Below are 25806 nucleotides of genomic sequence, written 5' to 3' on the forward strand. Positions count from 1 at the left end.
TGCCTGCCTCTGCCTCCCAGAGTGCTGGGATTACAGGCATATGCCACCACTGCTCAGCTAATAGTGTATAATCTCTACCATAAATTATTTTATCACTTCTTGGAAATGGGTAAATTCTGTAATTCATTAGCTTTATTTGCTAACCCTTCCTCCTAACACCACATTTCAAATTTTACAAGACATTACACTTGCTGTTTTGAACAGCCAATATTTATCTCACTTTGCTCTTCCTAGGGTACTTTCCAGCACTTTTACACTCTTGTGTTCTCATCTGTCAGTGTTTTCTTTTCACTCAAACAACCCTGAGGGTTCTTTTGACATGAATCTGCTGGAAATAATTTATGCTACTCAGAAGATGTCTTTATTTTGTTTTTATTTTTCTTATTTTCCTTTCCTTTCTTTCTTGTCTTTCCCTCTCCTCCCTCTCCCTCTCCCCTCTCCCACTCTCCCTTCTCCCCCCTCCCTCTTTCCCCCTCTTCCCTTCCCCTATTCTACTCTCCCTCGTCTCTTCCCCCTCTCCCCTCTCTCATTCTCCCCTCTCCCCCTCCCACTTTCCCCCTCTCTCCTGTCCCCTTCTCCCCCTCTCCCCTCTCTCCCGTCTCCCCCCTCTCCCGTCTCCCCTCCCCCCTCCCTCTCTCCCCTCTCCCCTGTCTCCCCTGTCTCCCCTCTCCCCCCTCCTTCTTCTTTCTGTTTAGCTGTTTGTTTTGTGAGTCAGTGTCTCACCTTGTAGCTCACTATATAAACTAACCTGGCCTTAAACTCAGGAGAAACATCTGACTCCTGGGTGTTGGGATTAAAGGTTGTGGCCTTGCTTTTATTTCTTACGGATGTTTCTACTGCAAATGGATCTGTACCTTTTGTTGCTAATACATTCACAAATGACTAGCAACACAACACAAAATCTTGAGTATGTATTTGCAGTGATTCTACAGATAGATGAACACAACAAGCCACTTATTTGGCTCTATATTCAGAATGAAATGATGCCCTAGATATCTTCTTAATAGAGCACTGGCTCATGGATTGGCTCCACGGGCTTATGTACACAGACTTCCTGTTACTTTCTAGCTAGAGATAATTACAGTTTTCTTTTGGGATTTTTGTTATAAAAGCGAGATGATGCATATGTGGGCGACGGGTTAAGAATGTTGCTGCTCTTCCAGAGGACTTAATCTGTTGCCCTCTGCTGGCTTCTAGAGCACCAAGGGTAGTAGTCAACACCTACAGTAGAACCATGATATTAAAAGATAGTGACTTCAATAAGTGGATAAGACCTAACACAAAGATGCTTATTTTTCACTATTAAAACAAGCCAAACCAACCAATCAACTAAACAAACAAACCAAGTCTATTGTTGCAAACATGGCTTTTACATGGCACCAAGCAGGGATTGTTTCCAGGCCTGGGTCCCATGGGTTCCTCCATGGTTGCCACGGTTACAAGTCCCGGAACCTTGGCGTGATGACGCTGGTTTCCGGCGGGATTTTTAGAGTGACGAACAGCTTTGGGCCAAGCGACCATGAGAGGGCCAGAGCTCGGGCCCGAAACTAGCATGGAGGGGGACGTTCTGGACACCCTGGAGGCGCTGGGGTGAGTGTTCGCGTGGACAACTTCTTAGGGGAGGGGACGCTGGATGTGCGCGTGGCCGCGGCGGCACGGCCGTGCGCTTCTCCCGGGCCGGGCCGAGTGTGCCCGGCGGTGCGCAGGCCTCTGCACTCCGGGCAGCCGGGACCCTGGCACCCGGCGGGAACAGCGGCTGCAGCGAGAGGCCAAGCTTTGCCGGCTTTGGTCCCTTTGTCATTACAGTCAGCCCGCAGCCGTCTCTTCCCGGGCCTTGGGGGCCCTTTGTGTGGACCTGAATCCCGCGTCCGCCGCACCGCAGTCGCCTCTGGACAGTTGTGTCGCACGCTGCTCAAATCGGTGGCTTACTCAGGGCTCGGGAGGACTCACTCCAGCTTCTTAGACTGAAGACTCTCTTAGTTGAACGTGAACCCCTGCATTTAACCTTCTCCATTCCTTAAGGCACGTTTGTGTGGTAGGCAGGGAGAATCGACAGTTTTCAGAACGACATTAGCAGCTTAGGTGTTAAGAGGAACCCCGGGGTGGCGGTGATGAGGCGATCTGGACACGCAGCTTTCAACCTGGCTTTCCTCACAGCGCGTGCTCTTTTTACCTGTTTGTCTCATGAACTTCACCCAGCTCTCGAGAAACGGGTGCCTTGTCAGCTTTCTTCTCTGATGGATTCCTGGTAACATACTAGAGTAGGGTCTGTCACAGCGAACTGTTCCTGATTGAAGAAAAAGTTCAAAGGTGGGTGAGTACTTGCGAGCAAAGGGCCAAACGGTTGAGGGTTAATAAACAAATCTCCTCCCCAGCGTTGGCGCCACCTACACAGACACTTGCCTCTTTACAGGGTGACTGCTCCTAAAGAAGTTTGAAACCATCACGCTCGGTCCCCTTATTTTTGTTCCCTCAAACTACATTGTTCTAGCAAGTATAACTTTAGTTGCACCCTGATAATGCATACTTTGCTGTTACCCAGCATAATAGGACGGTTGGCATTTAGCTTGATCTTGGATAAAATGTTTGTTAAAGGAAAGAACAGAACCAGCACAATTATTTCAGGGTTATTTGTATTTCTGTGAAATTCTCTTAACCTTGCCTGGGGAATATAACTAATATGAAGTTAAAATATCTTGGAGGGCTTCGTCTCCAGCGTGGCGCCCAAGTCAGACATTTAAAAATTTTGGGATCTTGTAGCCATTTATGAAGTAGTTTTATTCTTCTTTGATTCCTGAAACATATTGTTTCTACCATAGTATTTACGCCTTTAATCCCAGCACTTGGGAGGCAGAGGTAGGCGGATTTCTGAGTTCAAGGCCAGCCTGGTCTACAGAGTGAGTTCCAGGACAGCCAGGGCTACACAGAAAAACCCTGTCTTGAAAAAACCACAAAAAAAAAAAAAAAAAAAAGTGAAGTTTGCTGTAATGTTGACATTTACTAAGAGACATTTGTTTCACATTATTCAATATGAGAATTAAAACTGTTGCATACTTTAGAATAGGTGTTTCCTGGAATGGCCAAAGATAGGCTTTTGAAGTTTGAAAACCCCCTTTTAAAGAAATGAGGGAAATGTTACTGATTATGCATGTTCTAATTGATCATTATGGGACTTAGTGATGGTCCATAATTATGGGTCCCTAGTAGTTAAGGATTCGTTTTCTTAGCCTGTATTTATTATGCAACAAAGTGAAATGACACACCATGGAATCAGAATTGCGTAGGGAAGACAGTGAAGATGGGGAGACAGAAAGTACCAAGAATGCAGCAGAAGAGCCAGCGGCATGGAGGTCTCAGTGAGGTCACAGCGTTTGCTGGTGAATAATGAGAAAGGAGCTGGAGAGATAGGAGGCGTGGTCAGGGAGGTCCATGCTTGAATTCACAATTTGGGAAGTTTCAGGTCCTAGGTCTGGCAGCATCCAGGGAGAAAGTGACCGACAGGAGGTGGAGCAGGCTGGTGAAAAGGAGGTGAGGGAGCTGAAGGCTTAGGGTGTCAGCTCTTGCTTGTGGACTTTGGAGAGAAGAAAACTGACCAAAACAACATTAGATGCACAAGAGGCTCCCAGCTGGAAACACTAGGAGAAACTGTCCAGAGCTTTAGACAGCAGGGGTAGTTGTGAGAGCGAACACTGAGGAGCTGCATGACGTGAAACATTTCAGGGGTGGGACTATGGTGAGATGAGATGGCGACTAAAGGAGAGCTAGTGTGGAAAGCAGAGAGGTGGACAACTAAGTTGGCAGCAGGACCAGTGGGGTGGGTAAATGGTAGGAAAAGAAAGGGCTCGTATTGTTTAGGCTGGCTGATATTAAGAAACTAGATTAGGGGGCTGGAGAGACAGCTCAGTTGTTAAGAGCACTGGCTTTTCTTCCAGAAGATCCAAGTGTAATTTTTAGCACCCACATAGGGAATCATAACTATTTGCAATTATAGTTCCAGATCCATTGCCCTCTTCCGGCTTCATGCACTGGGTATTTACCCAATGCACAGACAATCATGCAGGCAGAACATCCATAACATAAAATACTAAATAAAAAAAATAATTAGGCCCTGGGAGATGTCTGTCTGAGAGAGATCTGCAGCACGTTAGTTGACTAAAGCCATGGCCTATTCATCTATCTTGAAGCAATGCCAAACGAGCAGTCTTGGTTCTAAGAGGTGGTGGGTTCCCTAGGTATTTAGGGTAATAATAGCACTTCCCCAACTAAATATGAATGCTGGACTGCTAGCCTCACACACAAACAGGATTCCATTGAAATCAAGACTGTACCTGTTTCATGCTTGCTGCCTTTTCTCATAGGAAGACATCATGGTGGATCTCTAGAGAACTCTGGTGCAGCAGGAAAGTACCTGGGGGGCTGTGAGAGTACAAAAGGGACTGCTAATGCCTAGAGGCTGGAAAAGCAATTTCTAGACCACACCCAGCACAACTTAGACTGGGTTTTGACCAGACACTCAAGAGACTCCTTTAGTCAGATACACTGTTTCATACCAAACTTATTACTATCCCACAGAATATTTTTAGATACTGCTGCTCTATAAATAATTAAAAAGAGACATTTCTATAGAGTTCCATGTGGGTGAAGAACATGGGCAACAGGATTGTACAGCTCTGGTTAGGCCGCTGCCGTGATTATGGCAATCCCAGTTGAGTTACTTATCTGTTCCACTTCTTACTCATCTGTAAAATGAGCTTAACCGCAGTGCTTCCCGTGTCGGGGATTATGGCGGTTGAATGAGGTAGTGTGCGTACTTCACACTGGCCTCGCACGCACTGAACAGTTTCTATTTGTCGGTCACTGTTATAGTACATTCTGAATGCACATTTAAGCGTGTTAGCTGCTTTGGTTTCTCTGTCTTTACCTTACATGATGAGCTGAGACATTGACTATCATGACTTTTCCTTTTCCCTAAAGTCAGGATTTTTGGTGATTTGATCACTTTTTGTTGAACCTTATAATTGCTTTATTGTAGAAATGGGTGCATTGGGGAAATGAATGTTTACTATTAAGTCTCCGGAGAGAGGCTCTGAAAGGCCTGGGCTGGGTGACATGCAGGGGAGCGCCTGCAGCCGAACCGTAGCTTTGCCTTGTCCTGGCTGCATCATATGACTAGGTCATTTGATCATTTAATAACAGGTGTTGACAGAGGCTTAAGAGCTAGGTTTGGGGTCATATCTGGGCATACATCTTAAGGCTATCACTTACTGATGGGGTTACAGAATTAGGATTAGTACCTACTTTAAAACATTGCTACAAAGATGAAATGATTTATAAATATGCATGTCTAACCCCATGTCCAACTTGCTATTTAAATCTCATTGAAGAGTCCAGGCTGGCCTCAGACTTACCTAGAGTCCCTGCCTGCCTCTGCCTCCCACATGCTGGCTCTAAAGCATGTGTCACCATGCCCAGAATGACTTGATTTCTTTATCTGCAAAATATAGATTTGAAAATATTCATAGCCAGGTGATGGCGCATGGCGCACCTTTAATCCCAGCACCGTAGGCAGAGGCAGGCGGATCTCTGAGTTTGAGGCTAGCCTGGTCTACAAAGTGAGTTCTAGAAAATATTCTTCCTGAAATACAACTTGTTTTTGACTCAGTACGTAGTAAAAAAACAAAAGTTTGTCAACTTGGTGAGCTATGGGAAATAGGCACTATTGATAACTGGATGGTAAAACTACAGTAGAGAAAATTTATGACTTATCAGTAGATGTTGGATTTTATACCGACTTTACATACTTATCTAAAGATCCATATTGAACTCTGTGGAGAAAAGGGTCACAGGTAGGAAGTTTAAGAAGCCCTGCTCTGTCTCCTACAGATGTGTCTGAAGTAGAACTGCGTGTGTTTAAGCAAGGTACCAATGTGTAACAGCTATCTTTTATCTCAAGGAAAAAAAACGTGTGCTTATATTTATGTTAAAAGTAATTGCACCCAGCCCAAATTAATTAATCCAGTTACCTATGAGATGGGAATCCTTGTAGCGGAGATAAGATGGCAAACTAGGGGTGTGGTGGCACACATCATAGGTCCTGCACTCGGGAGGCAGAGGCAGGGGGATTATGAGTTGACCAGCCTGGACTTTGTAGTGAGTTCAAGATCAGCCTGACCTATACGCTGAGGCCCTGTTTAGAAACAAACAAACAAAAAAACCATGATAAGTGATATTTGTATGAACATATCTCGTTTTGGAAGTTAGACTTTAAAACCATATATTCTATATGATTAAACATTAAAATGTATTATCATTTTAATGTATTTTATCATTAAAATGATAGAAGTGAAATAAAAACAAAAAGGAAACAAATTCCTAAAAATTAGACAGCAAAACAAAGTTGTGTTTGTCAATTATTGACTAGGTGAATCATCTGGGAATGAACCCACCATTGAATTTTGAATTAAAGATGCCATCCTGGTAGAGGAATGTCTGACTGAGTTGTCAGGAAGGTGAGGAAGTATTCATGAATCTTGGGGATGAGTCAGAAGACTGACTGGACACATGAATTTGCTTTCAACTGGGGGTTGGGAAGAGAGGGAGAGAGAGAGAGACAGAGACTTAAATATCAATGTAAAAACTGAGTGTTTTCTGTTAAGATCTGAGTGTGCTGTGCCTAATAAAGCCTTAGTTGCAGAAAGAATAAGTGTAGAAAAAAATTGATATTTTTTACAGTTGAGGTGATGTATAAGGTATTTTGAAAATTTAGTGTCTTGGCTAATACAGCTTGTGGAAATATTTTAAATGGCGAAGCTATGGAATGAATAGCCCAGGTTAAGATCTCAGGCCCTCTTTAGCTTCATGAACTAGAAATTTGGCATTTGTGCTTTTTTTTTTTTTTTTTTTTTTTCACTACAGTTCTTACAGTTGGGGCAGCACAAAGCTGTTAAGATTGGTACTGTTTTATTTATATTTTAAATTGATAGAAGAGACATGAAAAAGCTAGATCCTAGTTACATAGAGCAAGAATAAGCAGTACATTTTACAGCTACTCTGAAAGTAGCCACAATCCCAAATCAATATAGTTGATGTCTCTATTCTGATAAATATAAAACAATGCATAAAACAGGCAGCAGGGTGTGGCAGGGAGGACTGGAGGTTCTTCCCCCCAGAGAGAGTAAGAGATCAAAAAGAATTTAAATGTAAACAAGAAAAATCAAGTTCTTTTTTCTCTTCTCTTTCCTTCCTCCATCCTCTCTCATATCCCACAACTCTCAAACTGATAGCCTCTGTTTATTGTTACACCTCTATCTATATCTCTATCATCCATCTGTCTTTCTGTCTGTTTGTCTATCTATCTACACATCTACACATCCCGCTGCGTCCATTTTTGATGTTTGTATGTAATATAGTCTCAGTGCTGACCATTTTGTACTGGATAACCAGGCAGGATGCTCATCTCTGCGAGAGGCTAATCCTCTCAGCAGTCATTTGTTGACTAGGATGTCTAGGATGAGGCCATATGAGCTCTTTGGCTCCCTTCCATGTTAGCATGCCTGTTGGTAATGTCTGTTCAGGCCTTATTTCAGCAGCCCTTTCTAAGAGAAGCAGTCTCAGCACAGTTGCTGGTATTCTGACTCTTACACTCTTTCTGCTCCTTCTTCCTTGATGTTCCCCGAGCCAGAGATGTAGGAGCTCTGCTGCAGATGTATCCACTGGGTCTGGGCTCCCCTCAGTCCATTGCTTTCTGGATTGTGTCCAGTTGTGGGCTTCTGTGACCATCCCCATTGCTGTAGAGAGAAGCTACACTTACCTGTGGGAACGAGGGTAAGATTTAGAGTGTAGTTAAGGAATTATGCTGGTCTAGCAAAGTGATGCAGCTTCTCTTTGAAGACTGACTGGACAAGCCCTGCTGGCTAGGCTTTAAGTACCAGGTATGGTTTCCTCCCTGTTGAGTGGTCCTTAAGTTTACTTAGATACCGGGTGGTTACCACAGACACGAGTGTGCACTTTATGGTGTCTTGCCGTGCTCATCGTAGCCGTTCCTAGTGGTCCTAAGAAGTAGGACTGCTGACTGCTTCCCTCTCCCTTGGCAGCTTGCATTAGACTTTCTGGTACCATGGGAACTAGACTGCATGCAGGAAGGAGGCTTCAGGTTAGATTCCACTAAAATAATTTTAAAAAAATATTAAAAAAAATTATTTATTTGATGTATATGATGAGTACACTGTAACTGCCTTCAGGCATACTAAAAGGTGGTATTAGATTACATTACAGATGGTTATAAGCTACCATGTGGTTGCTGGGATTTGAACTCAGGATCTCTGGAAGAGCAGTCAGTGCTCTTAACTGCTGAGCCATCTCTCCAGTCCCCCTCGCCCCCAGTGCTAAAGTAATTGAAATCCTTTGTTTTCAGTGTGTCTTCAGCACCTGACCTTTGAGAGGTATCCTATTTGAGGAGTCATTTGTGCCCCTTCCAAGAATTATGAATCTGAATAGAGAGTTCTCAATAGAAGAAATGAAATGTTCATCATTCTTAGCAATTAGGGAAATGCAAATTAAACAACTTTGAGATTTCACCTTAGTCTGGTTGGAATGACTAATACTAAGACAACTTTTCATTTTTAAACTGTTGTTTTCTTCCTTTCTAGGTATAAGGGTCCACTATTAGAGGAGCAGGCACTCTCCAAGGCAGCAGAGGGTGGACTGTCTTCCCCTGAGTTCTCGGAGCTCTGCATTTGGTTAGGCTCCCAGATCAAGTCCTTATGCAACCTGGAAGAAAGCATCACTTCAGCCGGTATGTGCCCTACTCAAGTCTCTCTCCTCCTAGCACACATGGCAATGCACCATGTGTGGTCTTATCAACAGTATGATGGCTGGGCAAGGAGAAGTCAGAGATATGAAGAAACTGCTTATTAAAGAGTCTTTGAATTGAACTTTACAGAGATTCAAAATTGATTCTACGAAACTATGAGCCGTCCCTGCCTATCTGTGGTCATGGGCTCAGAATCAGTCTTTGGAAAGGTTGTGTGAATTAGCTGCTTTAAAAATCGAAGCTTTTGACCATTATTCATTTTGAATTTTTTTTTTGAATTTTTTTTTTTTTCAAGACAGGGTTTCTCTGTGTGGCCCTGGCTGTCCTAGAACTCATTCAGTAGACCAGACTGGCCTCGAACTCAGAAATCTGCTTGCCTCTGCCTCCCAAGTGCTGGGACTAAAGGCGTGCGCCACTACTGCCCGACTTTGAATTGTTTTAAAAATATGTATAATCCTCAATTTAAATATTCTCAAGTCTTTATCTTAGGATAAGGATTCACATGGAAATATTGTGACTAAAAACTTCTCAGTACCTTATACAGCTCTTTTAATTTATTGTCATCTTGTAACTGGAGTCTTCCTGTGACTTTGGTAGAATTTCAGATAGCCTGATAAAAAGAAAACCGAGTAATTACTGGTTATTTGCTGGGGAACAAAGCAGCATTCTTTTCCGAAGCTGTTTTTTTTTTTTTTAAACAACTAATTGTTTTCTTTGTTATATATTACAGAATTCTTTTTGAAGCAAAATGAAATACGTACATTTAAAGTGTGATGCAGGTTCTCATAATTATTTTCTAGCTAGCTGTGAGGCTAACATCCATGTTTGCATCACTGTCTGAACACAGAGAAGCAGTAGAATTGGACAGTTGCCATGGCGCCAGTTAACAGTTGTAGCTCTGCTAATGCTCCTGGGTGGTTTGGTTCCTAGAGCTCAAAATGTCCAGCTTACCTGATTTCACGGAGACTCCATTTGGAGGAACATATCAGAGATTTAAATGTAGAAATAGTTCCAATCCCAAAACATGTCTGTCGTCTCCTTAAACGGAGATGTCACTCTCTGTGTGCCAGCCTTGCAACTACCTATCTAAAGACTGACTTGGAAGTGAAAATGTGGAGCTGAATGTAGAGTAGAAATCAGCTTGTGATACATTTTTATAGTGGTGGGTATGTGGTAAGCATTTGGTGAATGTGTGTGACTTCTTCTTTTAAAGGGAGAGATGACCTGGAGAGCTTCCAGCTTGAGATAAGTGGTTTTTTAAAAGAGATGGCCTGTCCTTACTCAGTACTCATATCAGGAGATATTAAAGAGCGCCTCACGAAGAAGGATGACTGCTTGAAACTTCTGTGTAAGTTGTCTCCCCTTGGGGGTTAAGTGTTGCACTGTCTTAGACATTCTTACATAAACAGCTTAACCTCTACCAGCACTCAGTAACTTACAGTCAGTAAGTCCCTGCATTTGTGCTTTCTATGGTGTTACAGCAAGTTTTCCTTTGCCTGACCCGTACTTGACCATTTATGATGAAATGGCTCTGTCATCTCTAAAGTCTTCTTTTTTAAAATTCTTTGGGAAATTAGGATGTTGTGCAGATGACTGTAGTGATGGGCATTGGCTGACTGTTTAGAAACATTTATTGTCACCTACTCTTATACCAGGAAGTGCCCTAGGCACTAGGAACATATAACAGAAAATAAGACAAAATATAGTGCCTTTGGGGTCATTGAATGAGGCTTGTTTTTAATGATAGGAGGTTTGGATTATGTATCAATCTGTATTCCAACAGCTGATCTAGGGGTTCCCTTAGAGTGTGTATTTTGTTGAACTTTGTGTTATTTTTAGAAATCAGTGAACAATGGCTATTTGTCACTCACGCTTGAGGTGTTCTATAGCTGCTATTCTCTTTGGTTCTTTGTAAGTTAATCTTGACTTTGATATTGTTAATACTTGTTTTAAATAAATTATAATTAAAAAAATTTCAAGAAATTCTCATGCATATATTAATGCTATTTTCTGATTTTTTTGTTACAGTGTTTTTAAGTACAGAACTTCAAGCTTTACAAATATTACAGAAGAAAAAACATAAAAATTCTCAGTTAGATAAAAATAGTGAAATTTGCCAGGAAGTTGAAGCTGTATGTGATGCCCTCGGGGTCCCCAAGTCCGACACTGCAGACATTCCGCTTCTGCTGAGCCAAGTGGAATCGAAGGTATCACAGATCTATATTTTAAATTTTATCAAAAATTCAGCTCAATGCTTAACATGTCACTGTTATATTCTAACTAAAAATGTTCCCTTTAATTGTGATATATCACTATCAATTTCAAGAGAAACTTAAATGACTTACTAGAAGTCCATATTGGTGGTAGAGTCCTGCCTTGCATATGGAAGGCCTTAGATGCTCTCCCCAGCACCAAGACAAAATACTTCCCCAAGCTTTATATGCAAGCTAAGCTTTAGTTATATATCTAATTTAATTTGTAGTTTATATTCAGGAGTCATATCTTAATGAGTGAGTCCTAAGGCTTTGCCAGAGTTTTCCATAAAAATCACTTTGCAAATTCAAGGAGTGCTTTCCTAGCTAGGCTTGTAATACAGTATAATGAAAGGAGGAGTGGATCTTTTTCAAGATGAAAGACACTTGCCATGGGATGTCACACACAGCTTTGGTGGTGAGCAAGCGTACTTTCGTGATGGCTTAGTAAGTGTGTATTGTGTGGCAGATGAGTAACAGTACTCTGATAGGGTGGCTAAGGACGGCTGTAACCTCGTACCTCCTGCATCTTACCTATAACATCAACTGGGCAGTTTGTATGCCATTCATTTCCTATCAGAAGTAAAGAATTACTGAATTTTATTTTTCTACATATGATATTCTTAGAAGATACTTTGCTATGATTGAGAAAGACAGTTTTTACTTTCTAACTTAAGCTGATCAGTAATGTCATAGCATATCCCTGTCTTACTGTTCTGAATATTTATTTACATGACGTGATGATCAGGGTTTTTATTGCTTGCAACTTCCACGGTAGGAGACTGAGGTGCTGGTTTGCAGTGTGCTAGACCTGACGTTTGAGTGTAGGCACTCAGCTCCCGGGCTGCCGCTCTTAGCTCACTCTGTAACAAGTCTAAGTTCCCTTGCAGTTTAGGTATCTGAGAAATTGCATGTGTGTGTGCATCAGGGTACCCCTGAGGGACAGGCAGCAACTGACCCCTAGGTGAAGCGAAGAGTGAATGTCCCTGCAGGTAGCTAGGCATTTGGGGAACTAAGAGCAAGCCTTAAGGAAATACATGAATTTAGAAATGCTGCAGCACCCTGCACGATAACTGTGTGGTCATGGTAGAGGTAAGCTGCTTTGAAGAGCAGAGAATTTAAAATTTGGGGCAGTGCTACACAGGCTTGTTCTGAGTAATGTTTAAATATAACTCTCAAGATGCGATCTGCATGTTAAAAATTCACCCTACTAAAGGTACAGAGCAGTGGATCTTAGTTTGTTTTCTATGTTGTATAGCTATTATTACTAATTATTGACTAATTTTAGAACATTGTAAACACCAGGGGAAAAACCCTGATCCTGTTCACAGTCATTTCTTATTAGCATCCCAGTTTTCAAGGTGACTTTGAATTTATTTTGTATCTGTTTATGTTGTTTTCCCTGCATGCATGTATGTGCACCATGTGCATGCCTGTTGGATCCCGTGGAACTGGGGTTACAGATGATTGTGAGCCACCATATGCTTGCTGGGAATCGAACCCAGGTCCTCTGAAAGAGCAGTGAGTGCTGATAATCATTGAACTCTCTTCAGCATGATTTTGAATTTTGAATTAGTGTTTCTGATTGTTCACTGTGGTTACTGTATGACAGTGAACCACTCCCCAGGTAGGAGGGTGAGCACAGCTCAGATTTTCACTCTGCGGTCAGCTTCTTCAGGGTAAATGACTATTAAATGACCTGTGATGTTTCAAAAGGAAAAGTAATTATCTTTTTGTTTGTTTGTTTATTTTGTTTTGTTTTTGGAGACAGGGTTTCTCTGTGTAGCCCTGGCTGTCCTGGAATTCACTTAGTAGACCAGGCTGGCCTCAAACTCAGAAATCCACCTGCCTCTGCCTTCCAAGTGCTGGGATTAAAGGCGTGTGCCACCACTGCCCGTGGCGGAAAGTAATTATCTAATATCCTGTTTACAAAATAAAAATGATACCCTCAATCAGTGGCCCTGCAAAAGTAATAAAAATGTTTGTCAGGCCTGGAAGAAGAGAGCTTATCCTGTTGTGTTGTCTGTGGAGCAGTGAAAACACAATGTGACCAATTACAGTGTTCATCTGAGGAAAATCAGCACTTGTTAGATGTCTTGCTTTCCTGCTTGAGAGTTTACCAGGAAGTACAGAGTGCCATGTTAGAAGAAATTCCAAAGTCATTGTACACTTATGGTTTGTGACACTTCTGACTCTAACCTGGGCAAGACTGCTTTGTGGTTTGAATTAATGTAACTAGCACTTCTTGTGGACCAGGGATTTGGCACTGCTGTGACCCACTTTCCTACTGGGTGAAGGTGTGTTTTATTTGTTTCACTTTAACATGGTCATTATTTGGTGTTCAAAATAGGACATCAAAGAAGAATAAAATGTATGTTATGTATGTATGTATGCTTTTAACTTTTTTGTTATCTTTCATGTTTACTTTTAGGTGAAGGATATTCTCTCTAAAGTCCAGAAAAACCATGTGGGGAAACCTTTGCTAAAGGTTGATTTAAGTTCTGAACAGGCAGTAAGTGGTCCTTTTACTACTTTTATAACTAAGTTAGGGCATAACTGTATTAATTCATTTTAAAACATTTTTGTTCCTGTAGTGAAATACTTGTGGCAGGCTGCCATTAGTAAAGAGACTTAGACTGCAGTTGTGAAGGCTGAAGATCTAAACCACATAGTGCCAGCTCTGTCAGGGGCTGCTTTTTGTATCTGGCAGATGGCAAGGCTGGTTTGTGTACATTAAGAAGATACTGATGAAGAGGCATCCCAAAGTCCTTTTCAGGTGTCTTACCTACAGTTACTTGACCTAAGACTTCCCCCTTGACCCCACTTTGCACAGGCTCTCCGTGCTCTGTTCTCGCCCTACACCTGCTACCTTGCAGACCACACCTCCAACAGGAACCTTTGAGGGGACAAGCAGCATCCAAGTCCATTGTACTGGCTTCTTTTTATAAATGGACATTAGTATTTTGGAGAATTAGAACTGATATTCTGGAGTAATCTATCACAACACTTTAATCAAGTCATTAATTTAAAATATCTACTTAGTCAAGAATATTTATAGTGGCTAATATATTAGCAAAGCTGTGATTTGAAAGGGTAATTTGTGAAGCCAGCCAGATGGGCAGTTATTGGCATAGTCTCTCCTTATTAATGTGCACTGCTTAGTAAATTGACATTTTACTAAGTAAATATATCTAATGAAAAGATACAAGTATCTTTAATAGCTTCTGAACACTATAACTGTTTTATCATTAAATGTTATTTAAGTATTTTTTCATAGTCTTGCATGATCATAAAATGATCATTTAGTATTTAAAGTACAGTGATTTCCAAACTTCTTCTCTGAAGAAGAATCAGAGTCTAATCTTTGTGGTTTCATCCCCAAATTCTTTAGGAAAAACTGGAAAGAATTAATGATGCTCTTTCCTGTGAATATGAGTGCCGCCGACGGATGTTAATGAAACGATTGGATGTGACAGTGCAGTCCTTTGGATGGTCTGATAGAGCAAAGGTGAGGCTGCTCTCCCACTGGTGTCCTGTAGGTGGCAATGTGGTGTAGCTCCTGGCTGAAGGTAACACCTAGGCCCAGTCACTCTAGTTCTATTCTGACAGACATGTTCAGTTACCAATGCTCTTCCATACAATGATGCTAGTCTCCTACAGGTCCATGTTTGCTGATGACATTTTGCCCTGGCTCTCACCTTCATTTTTAATGTGCATGGCTTGATTTATACCAGTGCATAGAGGAGTATCTGAGCTGAGTGAGGTACAGATAGTGAGAAGAAATAAGAAAGCGGTGTAGGATCAGGTTTAGGGAGGACTGATGTTGGAACAGGTTTCTTGTGTTTCTTGGGCCGTGTGACTGTGGCATGTCATCCCATTGAAGAGAGTTGAGAGGTAGAGCCTTCCAACTAGAAGCTTTTCAGATAGCTTAGTGCCTTTGATCTTTATCTAGTGTTAGTTTGGGGTTCTTTCTGCTCCTCCCACATCATAGTGTAAAAGCTTTCCAAACAGTAAATAGGGGCAGTCATTGGACTTTCCCTAGTTCAAGGACTGCTGTCCTGTGCTCTGTAATAGCCAATATATGACAATCCTTGGTTGCCATTTTTCCTCTAGCAGCTTTTAGTCAATATCCTTCGCTTCATATCTGCTGCCTGTTATTCAGCCTCGACCAAAAGTGGAGCTCTGATATTACCTCAGTACTATCATTTGGCACTTCTTCCTGGGTTATAGCACTTGGTGTCACTTATGCCACTATGATCTATGATTTGATATTCTTCAAGATTCTTATGCTAGAAGCTTAGTTCCCATTGTGGTGGTGGTCAGTGGAGTCTAGTAAGAAATAGCCTGTCCACCCTCATGAATGTTCTAACCCTGGTCTAGAGGTTGATCTTACAGGAACGGGATAGACAATCTAAGACACTAGCAGTTAGAGAACATGAAAGGAAAAGTTAAACTATCACTATTTGTAAATACACGATTCATTTAAAAAACATCCAACGAATCTACTAGAATACTTTTAGACCTAATAAACACATAGTTAAGTTATAGGATACAAAGATCAGTGTTAAGAAAGTGGCTGTTCTGTGTCAGTAGTGCCCTCTTAGCAAATGTACTTTCACATGTCTGTGTTCTTAGGACCAGCCCTTGTGCTGCTTTTCTCTTCTTGGTTCTTGGAGATATTTCTGTCTGTCTGTGAGCATTGCATAGGAAACCAGTCCTGTGTCTGCAGTAACACACGAACAACAGAAAGGCCAGGTCAGGTGGTGTCATCAAGAAGATGAATGGATCTGAACGGAATGTCCCCCCACCTCTCCTGCTTTCTTTTGAGCAGAGACTTTATTTATCTCATTACCTGTAGTGTGTCTGTTTATGTTATTATTTATGTCTTCTGATTTTAGTTTTGGAAGATGATTTGTATTAAGAGGTTTGTTTATTCTAGGTTTTTTCCAGCTTTTTATAGTATACATTTTCATAGTAATCACTAATAATCTGTATTTCATTGGAGTCTGTTTTGATGCTACCCTATTATCAGCTTGGATAAAGGTTTGCCAGTCTTTATTTAAAACTCAATTCTTTGGTTAATTTTATGTGTCGTTCTTTTATCTCTTTTATTAATTCTCCTCTGATCTTCATTATTCTTTGCTCTCTGCAGGGCCCGGGACTGGTCGATTGTTGCTTTTAAGAGCCTTGAGATGCACCTTGAGGTTGCTGACTTGATGTCCTTAGAATTTTTACTGTGTGAGCTTTTCTATGTAAACATTCCTCTTAGGCCAGCCTTTTCAGTGTCCCAGAGGTCCTGAGAAGTTGTATTCTCATTGACATTCATCACCAGGACTTTCATTTTTTTCTGTATTTTTTCTTGGGTGATCCAGTGCTAATTCATGGATGCGTCATTTAGTCTCCAGTATTTTTATGGTCTCTTGTTAATTTTAAATTTTATTCCATTGTGTTCTAATAGGATGTAAGAGATTCTATCTATCTTACCATTTTCTTTCTTTTATATTTGTTGAGACTTGGATTTCTGTCTTATGATATAATTGATTATGGAAAAAGGTCCTGTGCTGTTGAAAATAATACATGTATTCCTTGTTTGTTAGGTGGGATATTTTGTATATTTCTGTTATGTCTAATTGATTCACAGTGGAGTTTAGATCTGAATTTCTTTACTTGCTTTTAGTTTAGAAGATTTAAACATGAGAGTAGAGTATTGAAGCCTCCCTTACCCCATTATTGTGTAAGGACTCATGTGACCTTTTATACCTGTCTTAGTTAGGGTTTCCTATCAAACATCATGACCAGGAAGCAAGTTGGGGAGGAAAGGGTTTATTCAGCTTACATGTCCACAGTGCTGTTCATCACCAAAGGAATTCAGGAATGGACCTCAAGCAGATCAGAAAGCAGGACCTGATACAGAAACTGTGGAGGGATGTTTCTTACTGGCTTGCTTCCCCTGGCTTGCTCAGCTGCTTTCTTATAGAACCCAAGACTACCAGCCCAGGATGGCACCACCCACAAGGGGCTAGGCCCTCCCGCTTGATCACTAATTGAGAAAATGCCCCACAGCTGGGTCTCATGGAGGCATTTACTCAACTGAAGCTCCTTTCTATGTGATAACTCCAGTTTGTGCCAAGGTGACACAAAACCAGCCGGTTCAATGGTGTTTGTATGAAATTAGGAGCTCCAATATATTCAGTGCATAAATGTTTACAAATATTGTATCTTCTTGATGAATTGTTGTCTTTATTGGCATGTAATGTTCCTTTCTATGTCTTCTTTAGTTTGGTTTGAAGTTTACTTTGTCAGATGTAAGGATAGCTGCCTGCTCCTTTACAGTTTTCATTTGCTTGGTAATTTATTTTCCATTTTGTCATATCTTTGCTAGCTCTTTCTTGAAGATAATATATGGTTGGTTCTTTTTTTTTTTTTTTTTAAATCAAGTCTGTTAGTCTATCTTTTTAGTGGTAAATTGAGACCCTTTATAATTACAGTTGTTATAGACAGGAGCTTACTATATCCTGTAAATATACTTGATGATACTCTGTTTTGCTGAATTATTGGTGTTTCCTTTCCTTCTCCTGTGTTAGTTTCAAGACTTTGTTGAGTTGCTGTATTGGATTTAGTGGTTTCTTTCCTAGGTCTTATTTGTTTATCTGAGCTTTTCATGGAGTATAACTTTCATGTATTAGGGTTAAGGAGACAGGCTGGCCTGCCTGCCTGCCTGCCTGCCCTTCCTCCCTTCCTCCCTTCTTCCCTTCCTCCCTCCCTCTCTTCCTTCCTTCCTTCCTTCCTTCCTTCCTTCCTTCCTTCCTTCCTTCCTTCCTTCCTTCCTTCCTTCCTATAAAGTATTCTATTAGGAACTTTCTGCAGTGCTGGATTGTTTGGCATGAATTGCCTTAATTTGTGTTTGTCTTGAAAAGTTCTTATTTCCTGTCAGTTTTGGTGGCTTTCCTGGGTATAGCATTCCTGCTTCACAGTTCTTTACTTTCAGACTTGAATATTTCACTCTAAGCTTTTCTGGCTTTTATGGTTGCTGATGAGAGAAGTCTAGGGTAATTCTGATACTTGTGCCTTTGTGTGTGAGTTGATGTTTTTCCTGTGCTTTTGGGTTTTTTCCTCCATTGTATTTGGCATGACTATGACATGTTTTGTGGAGTTTCATCTCTGGTCATGTCTGGAGGGAGTTCTGTATGTCTCTTGTGTTTGAATACTCTTTCTTTCTCTAAGTTTGGGACATTTCCTGCTATATCTTCAATAAATAGAATGCCTATTTCATTTTATTTTAGCTCTGAACTTCTTTTACACCAGACTTCTTGGAAATTTCAGTCATGTTCCTTAATATTTTCCTCCTTACATGTCATATGTTCTTTCTGTCTGTGTTTTGTCTCAGCTTCCCTCGATCCCTGAAGCATGTTCTGCTGTGTACGCTTGTTTATTAATGATGCGTTCAGTTTTTATTTGATTAACCACCTTCACATATTTGTCTATTTTTTTCAGTGCTTCAATCCCCTTGATGAATTTTTCCTTCATAATTTGAATATGTGCCTGTAATTTTACTGTTATTCACTTTACATAGTATCTTGATCAGTCTTGGATAGATTTCCTTAATTTGTGCATACATATCTTTGAGCCTTTCTATTACCATTAATTCTTTTAAAGGTTTCTGAATTATTTTTCAGACATTTAGCTATCTATCTCATAGGGGTGTTGGTGGGCTGGAGATGGGTCATGGTTGGTGACTGTGTCATAGTCTTTGTGTTGCTGTGTTGTGTTTTGTTCATCTGAGTGAAGTTATCTTTATAAGTTTTGACTTCCCCTTCCTGTAGTCCAGGTAAATGTGTTATTCTGTGATTCTTCCTAGAGCAGTGGTTCTCAACCTTCCTAATGCTGTGACCCTTTAATAAAGTTCCTCATGTCGTGGTGACCTCCAACCATAAAATTACATTTCTTGCTACTTCATAACCATAATTTTGATACTGCTGTGCATTTTAATGTAAAATACGATTATCTGATATGTGACCCCTGTGAAAAATCATTTGACCCTGAAAAGGGTTGTGACCCACAGGTTGAGAACTGCTGTCCTACAGGGATGTCTTTGTAAGTTGTAAGTTCAGCTATGGGGACTGGTGAAACTTGGTATTGATTGTCAAATGGAATCTCTGACATGATTCCATCTTGATTGTACACCAACAGTCACTAAGTACACCAGGTGACACTAAGCCTGGAGTCAGGTGGAGACACTAAGGCTGACTCCAACACCATATGGAGTCAAAACTTTGTTCTGCCTTTGGAGTGAGTCTATGCCCACTAGGGGCAGGATGGCACACATGAGACTCACTGCAATCTGTGTCTGATGCAATCTATTTGGAGGCCGTGGTTAGAGTACAGGACTGAAGTAAACTCTGGGACCACAAAAGTATTAACTCTCAGTCCTGTGGTGAGCCCTGCAGAAGTTAAAACCTCACAATCACACTGGCCTTAGAGACCACTGGAGCCAGAGCTCTGGCCCTGTTTGGATCTCTGAGGCCATTGTGGTTGGAAGTGTGGTCACAAGGTGCTTCTGGGACCCTTGGGAATATCTTCCCCAGCTGCTCTGGACCCACGGGAACAGAAGGCCTGTACTTATCCTGTCTTCGGGCCCATGGAAGCTAGAGGCCTGGCTGCAAGGTGCATCCCTGTCTTTTGAAGATTGTATTATATTTCTCAAATGATGCTACAATTTGCTTAGCCATAATTTTATCTTTACCTATATTATTTATTATCAGCAATTTTTCTATATTTAATTTTTACTACTTTCATAATTTACTATAAATTTCAATGTGTGTTATGGTGGATTCTTAAGGATATTTGCTATATGAAAGACTCTTAGTTTTAATACTTGAAGCTCCTGTGTATAGTTAAATACTGTCATGTCTCACTTTCTCTAATACTGGAGACATAACCAACTTTCTTGTTAACTTGGTAGATAAGAAGTACTAATTTGTTTATTCTTATCAGGAAAATTGAACTTGTTCCATGAACCTATTAGTCATTTGAATTTCCTGTTTTCTTTTTGTGTCTTGATGCTGTTTCCTGTGACTTCCTGATTTTTTTTTTTTTTTTTTTTTGGATGGAGCTTTTTGTTAAGAAAGTTCACGAATCACTTCAAGAATATTTCAACTTTCTGATGATTCTATTTTAAATCCTTTGGTGTATAGTGCATGGAAACTTTAATCTTTACAATGTGATAAGTTTTCAAGTGTACGATAAAACTTAACTCTGCTCCCTGAGATGTCTTTGGTGACTGTGTGACTCATTGCTGGTGTCATCAGTGCTGTTGTGCCAAGTACCCATCAGCTCATGCCGCAGCACGAGAAGACTCTTCCTTCCTCTTCCTATGATCTGTGCTGCTCCTTTGATCATGTTTACATCCATTTACTTACGAGGCTCTAAGTGTCCATTTTCTGTCTCGCTCCATCAGTCTGTTCTTTTCTTTCAAGTTCCAGTTAAGCAGCGAGAGGTAAGGAAGTGGGTGTCCTGCAGGTAGGGCCAGGGCATGCGTGGTTCCCGCTTTAGCATGTGGTGCAGTTGGATTTCTCACTGTTTTAGGGAGAAACAGTGTTCTCTCCCTCCTTCCTTTTGTCCTTTCAACCTTTCTTTCTTCTTTTATGGGTGCTTGCATCCATCTATCCACCCCCACCCCCTTATTTCTATAACTTAAGAAAGCTGAAGATGGGGATGAAAAACAAACACTTCTAGAAGGGTATTCTGAGGAGTAAATATCTCCCAAGTTGAAGGCATTCTGGCACATTTAATAAGTGTGTTACCTTTAAAAATGATAAACCCATATTATATATTAGTAGGACTCCACTTTAAAAATCCTTTATGTCATTATTGCATATTTGGTTTCTGGATTAACATAGATTTTTATTTGTTTATTTTCTTGTCTTCCTAAAAACCATTCTCTGTAGGGTTACAGTAGCTCAAAGTGTGTAACTTAAAGTGAGGGAAATCTGGCAATAGCTAGCACCTCCATCCAACAATTGATAGTCCTCACCATCACTTCAAGGTTGGATTTTGTTTTGCAAGATTTATTACCTGCTTTGTATTCTGTTAGCATGAGTAGTAGCATTTTGCTCTATTTATCTGTGTTATTTCTTTTTATTTATTTGACTACATACATTGCATTAGATGTTAGGACGCTTTCTCTCTTTTCTCTTTCCTTGCTTGTATATTATAAATTTTCCTCTTTTTAAGATCATGATTGTTACTGCTTTCATTCAGATTTACTTCTGCTAATTTTCCCTCCCTCACTGTCATTTAGGCAAAAACAGATAACATAGCAAGAATTTACCAGCCCAAGCGTTATGCTTTGTCGCCCAAGACAACAGTCACGTTGGCACATCTGCTTGCTGCCCGTGAAGATCTGTCTAAGATCATCAGGACAAGCAGTGGCATCAGCCGGGAGAAGACGGCGTGCGCCATTAATAAGGTTGGTTTTTCTTTCACTTTGGTGGAAGATGTATTTATAATTTTCTCGCTTGCTGTTTTTACATTTTAGCTCATTTTTTGTTTACATCCTGATGGATGAGGAAGGAGAGGCAGAGGGGCTTCCTTCTATCCGCATTTAATTATCACTTGTGTGGACCTTTTAGTTAGTGTAGTCATGATATACATCACAGCTTTATAATTAGAGGAACTGAACATTGCTTTTCCCATTAGCTTTTTCAAGAATCTTTTTTCTTTTTTAAAGATTTATTTATTATGTATACAGCATTCTGCCTGCATGTATGCCTGCAGGCCAGAAGAGGGCACCAGATCTCATTGCAGATGGTTGTGAGCCACCATGTGGTTGCTGGGAATTGAACTCAGAACCTCAGAAAGAGCACTCAGTGCTCTTAACCTCTTAGCCATCTCTCCAGCCCAAGAATTTTCTTTATCCCTTTGGTTAGTAAGAATCTTCAGGAACTATTGCCACCATTTATTTGATTTATTAAATTAGAATCTCTTTTGAGCATTTATTTCTTGATTCAGAGTGTAGATCCACTCTTATGAGTGGTCTTCATGAAGTTCAAGATGTCTGTGGCTTTGATTGCATAATGGCAACAGGTGAAGAATGTTGCCATCAACTTGAGCAGAAAATTTTCTCTATCTAGTTGAGCAAATTTTATAACTGTTTTATAACTAGAGAGCAAAAAAAAAAAAAAAAACAAAAGCAAGGATAAATAGTTGATAAAGATGTCTCATTTTGCTCTGAGATAGGATTTCTTACCAGAGGCATTTGGTTTCCCTCCCCTCCCTTCCCCTCCACTCCCCTCCCCTCCTTTCCTCTCCTCTCTCCTCCCCTCCCCACTTGCTGGGTAAATGCTCTACCAGGCCCACACTGCTGTCCCTTAGGATGGTTGTTTAAAGTCAGTCATTTCTGAGTTTTTACTTTTTAAATTTTTTTGAGAGAGAGCTTGTGAACTGGTTTTGGGTAGCATCTCTATATATTTGATAGATGTCATGGGAGAATAACAGCTAAGAAAGGTTGGTAGATATGTATGATTTGGTAATTAGCATAGTATTGTTGCGAGTTAAACTTTCTTAGATGTGGTAGTTTGTGGCATAGTGAAAATGTATTAGTATTAGTATTAGTATTAGTATTAGTATTAGTATGTATTCCTGGCTGGCCTGTAACCCACTCTGCAGACCAGGTGACCTGGAACTCACAAATATCAGCTGATCTTCCTCTGGTTTCCAAGTATGGGGTTGAAAAGCATAGGCCACCATGTCTGGCAGAATGTGGTATTTGTGACACAACTTTTATACATTTAAAAATAATTTTTTAAATTTATAATTCTATGAACCCCTGTACCTTTCCTCCCTCCAATACCTCCCAGGCAGCACTCTCCACACCCTTGCAGGGACCCTTGCTTACCCTCAAATTCATCTTTTCCTATGTGGGTTTGACTATGGTGACGTTGCAGTCTAGCTGATTCTTTGGTTGCTTTGGGTGAGTGGTGAATATTTTGCCTTGTGTTCTGCAATGCAGGAGCAAGAATCTGTTGGATTTCTTTTGGCTCTCCCAGGGCTGTGGCAGATCTGACACCTTCCAGCGTTACCTGTGGTCTTTCATTCTGTCATGAGCGTGCAGCACAGCTTATGTCTGCAGAAGTGGGGAACTTAAACTCTTCCCTTAGTTTAGCCTTCCAAGTGTTGTTAAAAGCACAGTGAAGGGCATTGGTGTTTGTGCGCATGCTCTTACATACGAGTTTACTATTCCTCATCCAAAAGACTGAGTTTAAGTGATCTTTAGTAAAGATTTAAGTTATAGTATTTTTAAAATAAAGATTTCAAGTATATAGCATATCTATCTATCTATCTATCTATCTATCTATCTATCTATCTATCTATCTATCTATCTTCATATCCAGATAGTAATCTTAGGATGAGACCAGTATTAAAACACAACATTTGTTTTGTATATAACGTACACACATAGTTTGAGAGTAATTTTGTGCCATATTGTGCCTGTTTTTCTGATGTGCAAACTATGATATCATTTAAAGAACTTTTCACTGTGCCATCATGTTGGTGCTTAAAACATTTTAAATTGTGAAACATGTTACATCTCAGATTTAGAGTTAGGATGTCTATGTTGTTATATTGTATAGTAAGTATATCACTGACCTAACTATTCTGTTTACATTCTCTTGGGGAAAGAGAGGTCTAGTGAATCTGGTCAGTTTCAGGGACTTCCTGAAGCTGTTTAGAGTTGTTTACTTCCTTTGTTAATGAGCTCTGTAGGATGGAATATTTTCCTCTGGGAAAAAATGGCTACAAACCATACTGGGGTTGTTGTTCTGTTCAGCTCTGCCCGCTGCATAGTCTTTATATGTGGGTAGGCTGCAGTATACCGCTGAATGCAGGCTTATGTGGGAGCCACTGCCAAATCAACCCCCACGGAATGGCCAGAGTTGTTCATTTATAAACAAGCGAATATGAAGTTGACTAATGTAGGTTAAATAGTCTGTGTTTTCAAAATATTTTGCTAAAGTAGTTCTTAATCTAACAAATACCACGCTTATCATAAATTCTACCAAACAGATGTAAATGAGAGAAGACTGACAAGACCAACTTTTAGGAATACTGTTAGTTTCTTTAAAAGTGATACCATACCTGTGAAGAATTTGTCCAACATCACACATTTTCAGTATTAATTCATACCATGTTCAACCCTTTCCTGTTATTCAAAAGATTTGACATCTTTATGTACAAATAATAATTTTAATTTTGTAATTAAATTTTTTTTGTAAATTTTAACTTTGAAAAATAGAAACTTAAAGAAAACTTTTTGTTTTTACACAGGTGCTTATGGGAAGGGTGCCTGACAGGGGAGGACGGCCAAACGAAATTGAACCACCACCCCCTGAAATGCCCCCTTGGCAGAAGAGACAAGAAGGCGGAGGGAGGGGTGGTTGGGGTGGTGGAGGTGGTGGTAGAGGAGGTGGTGGGGGTGGAAGAGGTGGATGGGGTGGTGGGGGAGGGTGGGGAGGGGTCGGAGGAGGAGGTGGAGGAGGGTGGGGAGGAAGTGGTGGAGGAGGGGGTGGCCGAGGAGGTTTCCAAGGCAGGGGAGATTATGGTGGAAGAGGAGATTATGGTGGGAGAGGGGGCTATGGTGGGAGAGGGGGCTATGGTGGGAGAGGCTATGGAGATCCGTATGGAGGAGGAGGAGGAGGAGGTGGGTATAGACGATATTGAAGACTGCAGGTGTTAGAGAGCACTGCTTCTTACTAGATACAGTAGATATAGTGTTCTGAGGAGCATACTTGAACATCACCCTGAGGTAGATCATGTTAGTGCCCCCGAGGAAGACATTCCTGAATACAAAAGGCCATTTTACACTACTGGGCGATGATCCTGCAACATGGTTTTTTCCATATTCTGTGTACTAAAGCATGCTGTGTCTTTTTAAAAAGCAAAAACAAAAAAACCTATTTTTTAAAATGTAAATATTTATTACCGGCAACTTGGAAAATGGAATGTATTTTATTGTCATGTTTGAACTTAGACTGTAAACTGGTATTTTGTTCGGGATTGAAACACATGACACCCGCCAGTAACAGAAAGGAATCTAGACTTGTGTCATTTGTATTCCTGTGGCTCTGTCCTGTATTGTTAATTCTATTTTACAAAATAGAGGAGGTGTTTAATATGTGTGTGTAGTCAGTTGTCCTTTTTAAAAATAGGTTGAAATCCCTCTGGTCAAGTTTTTATTAAATTTCTGTTAACTGAAGACATCTTTCTTTCACTGTGTACATGGCTTATTTGCCAGCTGGGTTTGAACTTGTGTGACTGACTGAATGGCTGGAACTGAATGACTTAACTGAAGTTAAGGCTGTAAGACCCAGAGGTGGTGGGTAACTACAATGAAACTGTTTTCTAGATGCAGTAGGGTGGTTGCACACGCACAGCAGCTGTGACAGCATGCGCAAAACACATATCTCTGCAAGATCAAGCCAGACAGAATCCCACTCCCTCCCTGAGCAACTGCTGGTGGCAGTTGATTGCTGCTAGGGGAGACTGAGTCCAGATGTGGAATGTGGAACCTGAGAGATTCCCCATGATCTCTCTAGGACATGTCCTAAGCCCATGCACACAGACACAGCACTAAGTGGACTCAGTTAAAAAACCAGAAGCACATGAAGTTGAGAATGAAAAGCGTGGGGGCGTGCGTGTCTGTGAGCATGTGGGCGGGCGGGCAGGCGTGTCTGCGAGCGCGCA

General features: G+C 40.8%; 1 protein-coding gene across 1 annotated transcript; it reads left to right on the forward strand.

The window, feature by feature from the left end:
- The first annotated feature begins 1481 nt into the window (after positions 1-1481).
- On the forward strand, positions 1482-25318 carry Fam98b (family with sequence similarity 98 member B). The gene is made up of 8 exons (XM_052183208.1): positions 1482-1590; positions 8649-8794; positions 10026-10160; positions 10841-11019; positions 13496-13576; positions 14456-14572; positions 21365-21532; positions 24391-25318. The coding sequence occupies exons 1-8, from the start codon at positions 1520-1522 to the stop codon at positions 24781-24783; spliced, it is 1290 nt and encodes a 429-aa protein (XP_052039168.1). The 5' UTR covers positions 1482-1519; the 3' UTR covers positions 24784-25318.
- The last annotated feature ends 488 nt before the right edge of the window (positions 25319-25806 follow it).

The sequence above is a fragment of the Apodemus sylvaticus genome, chromosome 5 (genome assembly GCF_947179515.1).
Source record: "Apodemus sylvaticus chromosome 5, mApoSyl1.1, whole genome shotgun sequence".
Lineage (NCBI taxonomy): Eukaryota > Metazoa > Chordata > Mammalia > Rodentia > Muridae > Apodemus > Apodemus sylvaticus.